At 47.7% G+C, this 7,703-nt stretch overlaps 1 protein-coding gene across 4 annotated transcripts in view; it reads right to left on the bottom strand.

Moving 5' to 3' along the window:
• Window positions 1-7,703, bottom strand: part of Adgrf5 (adhesion G protein-coupled receptor F5) — a 94,316-nt gene that overhangs the window by 42,517 nt on the left and 44,096 nt on the right. For all 4 annotated transcript variants that reach the window (XM_013350994.2, XM_013350993.2, XM_005359794.2 and 1 more), the window contains exon 3: window positions 1,186-1,240. In XM_013350994.2, the coding sequence (XP_013206448.1) occupies window positions 1,186-1,240 (55 nt within the window). The remainder of the gene's footprint in view (window positions 1-1,185; window positions 1,241-7,703) is intronic.

Raw genomic sequence — 7,703 nt, 5'->3', positions numbered from 1 at the left:
AGGTGGGTTTAAAACAGGTGAGATGGAGCTGTGGAGGGAGGTGGCACTGGAGGGCAACTGGGGAGAGTAACAAGAGGCTGGCAGGGTGGTCATGGGGAGAAAGGGGTGGCAAGGTGTCTCTGTGGCCACTTAACACCGTTTGAGAAAGTTGAAAATGGGGTTCCTTACAGTTACTTTTAGCAAACGAAAAAGACTGTTCCCCTGAGTTCCTGGAGACTGAATCATGAAGAACACAATGTTTTTAAAAAGCTGCCCCAGAGTCTAATTTGGAGGCCTGGAATCCCAGCCACTTAGAGGATTGAGGCAGGAGGATCCCAAGTTCCAGACCAACATGGGCAATTTAGCAAGAATCTCTCTATAAATTACAAACAAACACACACAAACGTTGGTGTGGAGGTTTGAGTGCAAAAGGCCCCCATAGGCCTATAGAGTATGGCACTATTAAAAGGTGTGGCCTTGTTGGAGGAAATTTGTCACTGGGGGTGGGCTTTGAGTTGTCAGACGCTTAAGCCAGGCCCTGTGTCTCTTTCTGCATGCTGCCTGCGGATCTGGCCATAGAATGCTCAGATATTCTCCAGCCTCTGGTCTGCCTGTGTGACACCATGTTTCTTGCCATGTTGACAAGGGAGTAAACCTCTAAAATATAAGTCAGCCCCAATTAATCCTTTTCCTTTATAAGAGTTGCCGTGGTTATGGTGTCTTTTCACACTGATAGAACTTGGATTAAAACAGTTGGAAGTAAAGTACTTCCCTTAGCGTAAGCATTAGGACCTGAGTTCCATCCCCGGGACCACGTTTACAAACCTGGACATGGTGCTAGCACACACTGCTGTCCTAGTGCTCTAGAGGGAAAATCAGGTAGACCTCTGGGGCTCTGGCTGGCCATCCAGCTAGCCTGCTGGGGCTGGGGGTGGAGTGCTTCCTGACCAGTAAGAAACACTGTCTCAAAAACAAGGTGGATAGCTCCTGATGGCCGGCACCTCTAACCTACACGTACACACGCATGCATACATGCATTAAACAAACAAACAAACAAACACATAACAAAAGGGATGGAGATAGTGTGTTTGCCTGGTGACATCAGGCCCATACCCTGTATGAGAGACAGGGAAGATCAATTGTAGAGCTACAGTAAATGCCATTTGGTCTCTTTATAAAGGACTCCATGCAAGAAGCAACACAAACCTGCTCGTTTCTGCCTCACTGCCTCTTCTCCGACTAGGTCATGTTCATGGAGAATCTGGAAGAACAATTTGAAACATGTTAGTGGATACTGGGAAACTCTCTCCCCTTGGCTTCCCACTCACAGGCTGCAAACCATCACACCTGAGAACAGGTGCAGATCTGGGGTAAGCACACTGGTATGTTTTTGTATACACCAGACCCTAGATCCAGCAGCAGAAGAACTTACTGCTTCTGAGCCTCTTGGCATCTCTGGTCTGTGAGCCCTGTCTGGAAACAGACACCAGACTCCTCTGATCTGTGCTCTCTACCTGAGACGTTAGCCCTGAGTTGGGCCAGTGGTCAGTAACCTGAGTCCATCTCCCCACCTTTTCCCAGCATTCCACTTGGCTGGCTGCAGTATTTCTACTGTTGTTCAGGCTGCTTAACCACTGCCTGCTTAGTCATGACAGTCCCCTCTGAGGCCTCGTCCTTCTAGACTCTTCTCCTAGATGGCTTCTGTGGTCAGACAGTGTGGATATGTGCCTAGGCCTCTTTCTAGCTTTGCTGCTGTAAGGAAGCTACTGATACTCACTTTCCTTTTCTGTGAAATGGGAATAAGGACAGTGTCAATATCATAGGACAGTTACAGGCTTAAGTGAACCCCAAAATGGTATGGGGTGAGTTCTAAGCAAATTTGAGTTATTATGATGTACAGTGCTTAAAAGAAAAGACTTGGATAGGGACCGCTTTTGGTTTTTCTCCATCAGTTGAGGCTTATGGGCATAATAATTGCTGGTTGATGTAGGAGGTCTGAGCCCACTATGGGCGGGACCATTCCTAGGCGGTCAGTCTGTGCTATATAAGAAAGGCAGCTGAGAGCAAGCAGAGGGAGCAAGGCAGGAAGCGGTGTTCCTCCTGGCTTCAGTTTCTACTTTAAGTTTCTTCCATGGCTTTTCTGGATGGTGGACTGTAAGCTATAAGGTGAAATAAACCCGCTCCTCTACAAGTGGCTTTTGGAAACAAACTAGAATGGTGGATAAAAGAACTTGTTGTGCAAGCGTGCAAACATGCAAGCGTGCAAGCATGATGACCTGAGTTCAAATACCAGAACCCCAGTAAAAAGTTGGAAATGACCTCACACACTTACAACCCCAGTAGAGAGGGGAGCAGAGAGAGGAGGAGAGCTGGGATTTGCTGGCTCCCAGGCTAGCTTTTCATCGAGAAGTTCAGCGAGAGCTTCTCTCTCAAGAGAATAAGATAGAGAGTGACTGAGCAGGGCACCAAACATCCTCCTCTGGCCTCCGCACACAGTCCCATGTACACACTCGTGCACATGCCCCTCCCCCCAAAACAAAGACTCCACTGACGCTAAGCTCCAATCTGAGTTCCACCATCAGATAGCAGTGTGGCCTCAAACAAGCTATTGAGCCTCTATGGCTCTCTCTATCAGGACCATGGGGATAAATGTAGGTCATTGCAAAGGTCAAATGGTTACTATGCATAAAGAAGAGAAAGTTTTGGTAGCACGTAAGCATTGTCTAGAATCAGATGCCACACTGTTTTGGGATACTTCTCGCCTGTCTGTACAGTGCTACCTGGTTCTTCTCAAGTCTGCCCTTTCCCCCACCCATCTGTAGTGAATAGTCCGTTTTGGGGATGGGATTGGTTTCCACTCAGTAGATAGTAACCAAGCTTTCCCCTTGCCTTGACCTAACATGGCTTTTCTCTTTCCCATTGCTTCCTGCCTGCAGGGAGACTCCTGGGATATCACACAAAGCAAGCTCCCCATGAGGCTCAGCAAACAAACTTCGTTTCTTTGATGTTTTCCCAGATGGAGCCTGCACACAGGGAGTGTCCGTTCCTATGATCGCCAGACACTGCTGAACACCATACAAGGTTAAGCATGTCCGCATCGACTGGGTGATCTGCTGTGACTGTCTAGTTCACTTGCTGTCACTCAACTCTAACAAAATTCCTAAGATGCATCACACACTCTATAGCAGGACAATCCAGGGAGCTATGACTATCCACATCTCACCGATAACGAAGCATCGGTACAGGAGATCAAATATGTTGCCTAAGATCACTGTGTTTCCGGACCTAGAATCCGAATTTAGCTAGCCCGACTCTGGTGGGCTTAGGAGACACACTGGGGGACACACAGGGCTCCTCTCAGGGAGCCTGTCTTCCCTTGTCATCTCTCCCCGCCCTAATGTCTCTTCCTCCTCCTTCTCCCCTTCTCCTTTTCTTTCTTCTTTTTTTATTTTTAGTTTTCTCCAGACAGTGTTTCTCTGTGTACCCCTAGCTGTGCTGGAACTGACTCTGTAGACCACAATGGCCTCTAACTTAGAGATCTGCCTGCCTCGTCTCCGAGCCCTGGGATTAAAGGTGTGTGTGCCACCTCTCCCTGCTCCCTTTCTTATTCTTGAGAAACAGTTTTCATGGCCGGTCTCTCTCCCCTTTCTAAGCTACAATTCTGGGAAATTATGAGCTGCTTTGTGTGTTCCCCACCTTGAAGTCCGTCAGAAACACTGGCTGGGAACATTCCAATGTGTAGGAACTGGGGCTGCGGAGGGAACGTGCACCTGAGAGTTCACAAATGTTCTTGAAGAAACAGACATGATGGATAGTGACTGGAATTTCAAAAGCCCAACTGCTGCTTCCTCTGCAGTGAGGTTGTTGCAGAGGAATTTAAGTGCACAGGAACTGAAGTCACAGGGGCAATGTATAGGGTGGTTCCCGACAGTTTCCCCTGCTGCCGGCTTGGCCCTGTGCCCAGGCAGAAGAAAGGGTCTACCCTGCAGTCCCGTTTCCATCCTCCGTGGGTGCTGGGGCGAGGTTAGACACCTATCTGAGTCCCGAGACGTGTTTGCAGGACTCAGACAAATACGAGAAGGCAGTCTCAAAGGGACACCTTTGGGTAGCTCCCCTGGGTCAAGGCTTCATGCTTCCTGGTGGGGCTCCTAAATCATTACTGCTTGAGGTATGTTAAAACATCAAGGTGCATTTTACTTCTAATGCAGAGGACTCAAGCCTTTGTAGTCTGGCTGGGCACAACTCTAGGTCCAGGGCCTTGGTGGCCAGTACCTCCCATGTGTGAAGGTGTCTTTAAGGAATCACAACTTTCTTAACTCTTCACAGTAACCATCTGGAACTCTCTGAACACATCTTTGTAAGGTATTATTCCCACATCTTGTCCCCACCCACTCTGCTGTACAGCACTGCATAGAACTGGGCTGTTAGGTGCTAGGACCTTGATTTGAACAGCCAAAAGCTAGAGTCACATCACAAGCTGACTCCCACTGCTCCCTCATACTATTAGCTGGAAAAGCCATCTACTTTCTAAGTCCTCATTCCTACATTCGAAATGATAGCCTGTGCAGAGGTCTATGAGGTGCCTGATATGGCCTGTGACAGTGGTGACCCATGCACTCATGTGTGCTGCTGCCCTGGGCTCCCTGAGACCATCCTTGCCATCCTGAGTCCTCAGAAGGTTCTAGTTGGTTAACTGGGAGACTCTAATGATTGAGTTTTCTACTCAATTTTGCTGTCTGGCTGGAATAACTATGGAGGGAAAATCGGTCCAGACACAACAGCTCCCCCTTGGATCAGAGGATCACCAAGCTCTGGATTGTTGTCAGGTTAGACACAACAGCTTCCCCTTGGATCAGAGGATCACCAAGCTCTGGATTGTTGTCAGGTTAGACACAACAGCTTCCCCTTGGATCAGAGGATCACCAAGCTCTGGATTGTTGTCAGGTTAGACACAACAGCTCCCCCTTGGATCTGTCTCCATTCTCTATGCAGAGCATAGACCTGCAGACCAGGCTCTGAGCCACAAGTGTGTCCACTGGGGATTTCCTGATGGCAGAGCTTCAGCTGGAAGAGACCAGGCCACCAATTCCAGGAAGAACCCCACCTTTCATACAAGATGACTTTCTAAATAATTCTTGAGGAAGTTGGGAGGCCTGGAGAAGGTAATCAGTCAGGAATGAGAGGTGGTGCCTTGTGTGTGTGCATGTACTTGTGTGTATGTGTGTGTACATGTGAATGTGTGCGTGTACTTGTGTGTGTACTTGTGTGTGTGTGTGTATGTGTGCGTGTGTTTGTATGTGTGCGTGTGTTTGTCTGCATGCACCACGTGGATGCCAGAGGTTAACTTTTGATGTCTTCCTCAGTTACTCTATACCTTCAGTTTTGATATAGGATTTCTCTGTTTTTCCTGAGGCTCGCCACTTTGGCTAGGCCAGCTGAAGGCAAGTAACAGGGATCCTCCTGTCCACCCTTCCCCAGGGTGCAATGACCAGCACGCACTGCTACAAGCTCTGGCTTTTCCACACGGATGCTGGGGACCAAACCTGGGTTCTCATTCCTGCCCAGCTTGAAAAATAAGAATGAAAAAAATCTAAAGAAAACAAACAGGATGTTCGCGAAAGTCCAGGTACCCCACTTCTCAGTCCCTATCACCAGAGAGGGCCACTCACTTCCTTTGCTAGCCTAGAATGCCAGTCTTACCCTTGCTTCCAAGTTGAGTAACTTGAACCTACCTTACCAAGATTCCTTAGAGAAGGTTAGCAACACCCATTGACTCCAAAGACCAATTCAGAAGCCCTTGGCCTCTGAACTAGCAAAGTGCATATGTCTCAGCCTTACAAGCCAGAGAAGGGGATACTGTTTATTCTCATCTTATACAGAGGGTGTGGGGTCAAAGATACAAGGAAAGTTAATGAAGTCTCTAAAACTGATGTGGGTAGGAGCTGGACTTCACATGCTATGCCAGAGCCAGACATGCACAGCTTGTCACTGTGAGCGTGATCTTTGGGGTCACTTCTGAAGGAGAGCTTAGGCTAACCTTAATGTGGGAATCAACTCAAGTTCTCGCTTGAGACACCACATCTTCTGAGTAACCAGTGCTGTACAGGCACAAATGTTCCCTCCTCAATCTAATGAGGGGACTATCTCATCTCCTGCCTTGGTTACACCCCACAAAAGCTGACTCATCTCCCACCTTGGTTGTACCCCACGAAGGCTGGCTTACCTCCCTCTTTGGTTGTACCCCACAAAGCCTGGCTCACCTCCCACCTTGGTTGCACCCCACAAAGGTTGGCTCATCTCCCGCCTCAATTGCACCCCACAAAGACTGGATCATCTCCTGCCTAGGTGGCACCCCACAAACTGGGCTTTGGGAGAAGAGACATATGTGCATCTCTCAAGTCATGAGAAAGAGAAAGACAAAGAAGACAAAGAAAAAATAGACCAAAACAAAGAGCCTAAAATGAGGAAAGGAAGCAAGCATATAAAATCATTGAGATGATGACTCTTCATTGTTAACTTCCTGGATCAAGGATCACCCTAGGAGACTAAGGTACACCTCTGGGTACCTCCACAGAGGCGTTTCCAGAGAGGCTTGCCTGAGAACAGACCCACCCTGGTGCTATGCTAGGGGGCAGTGGGAATGGGCAGGAAGGGGAAAGAAGGAAAACAGCCAGACACCAGCATTCTCTTTCCTCGGTGTCACGCTGCTGTGGTGCACATTCTGTGGTCTGCTGTGCCATTCCACCGCCAAGTAAAGTCTCTAGAGCTGCGAGCCATCACAAAAGCCCTCATCTTCGTCTTGTTTATGTCAGGTTATCAAGAAAGCCAATAAACACCGTGATGAAACAAAATGATGAAACGAAGATCAAAGACTCAAAACACACTGTGAATAAATTATACCAAATTCTAATCTCCTCAGATTAAGTTCAATACAAGAAGAAAACCTCAAAGACAAGTTTTTACTTACCCGGGAATTATTAAAACTTTAGCGACAATGACACGCAGACTAAAACAGAATATTCTTATGCCTGTTATAAAGGTAAACTAATTTAACTTCCATAACAATCATAGGAAATTGGCGCTACTATTAGCATGATTCTGTACATGAAGAGAAGAAGATGTGGAATTGCGTGTCTCTCCTCCCCGCCAGCAATGGGCCTTGCCTCTAGTGTAAGAAGTGGAATAAAGAATCCCAAGTGGAGCAATCTACCCATCCTTCCCTTTACTTAGATGAATGCCTCCCCACCTTCCAAAGACAAACAACTCTTCCTGGGGACTACCCATGGTCCTTTGGCCACGGTCACCATTTGCTGTGACACACAGAGAGATTAAAGGCTTTAGAACTTTGTTGCAGTCTGATGCTCAGGTAAAGTCCCCAGCTTTTCTTTCTTTCTTTCTTTCTTTCTTTCTTTCTTTCTTTCTTTCTTTCTTTCTTTCTTTCTTTCTTTCTTTCTTTCTTTTTTTGTTTTGTTTTTCGAGACAGGGTTTCTCTGTAGTTTTGGAGCCTGTCCTGGAACTAGCTCTGTAGACCAGGCTGGTCTCTCGAACTCACAGAGATCTGCCTGCCTCTGCCTCCCGAGTGCTGGGATTAAAGGCGTGCGCCACCATCGCCCGGCTAGTCCCCAGCTTTTCAAATCTGCTTCATCACTGCCAGCCTCAATGTGATGCCTCAGCCTAGCATCTCCAGACTCTCTGAGATGGCAACACGACATTGTCATCTACAG

The sequence above is a fragment of the Microtus ochrogaster genome, linkage group LG2 (assembly GCF_000317375.1).
Source record: "Microtus ochrogaster isolate Prairie Vole_2 linkage group LG2, MicOch1.0, whole genome shotgun sequence".
In the NCBI taxonomy this organism is placed as follows: Eukaryota; Metazoa; Chordata; class Mammalia; order Rodentia; family Cricetidae; genus Microtus; species Microtus ochrogaster.
The sequence above is the reverse complement of the archived record's forward strand: the minus strand, read 5'-3'. Positions and strand labels throughout refer to the sequence as shown.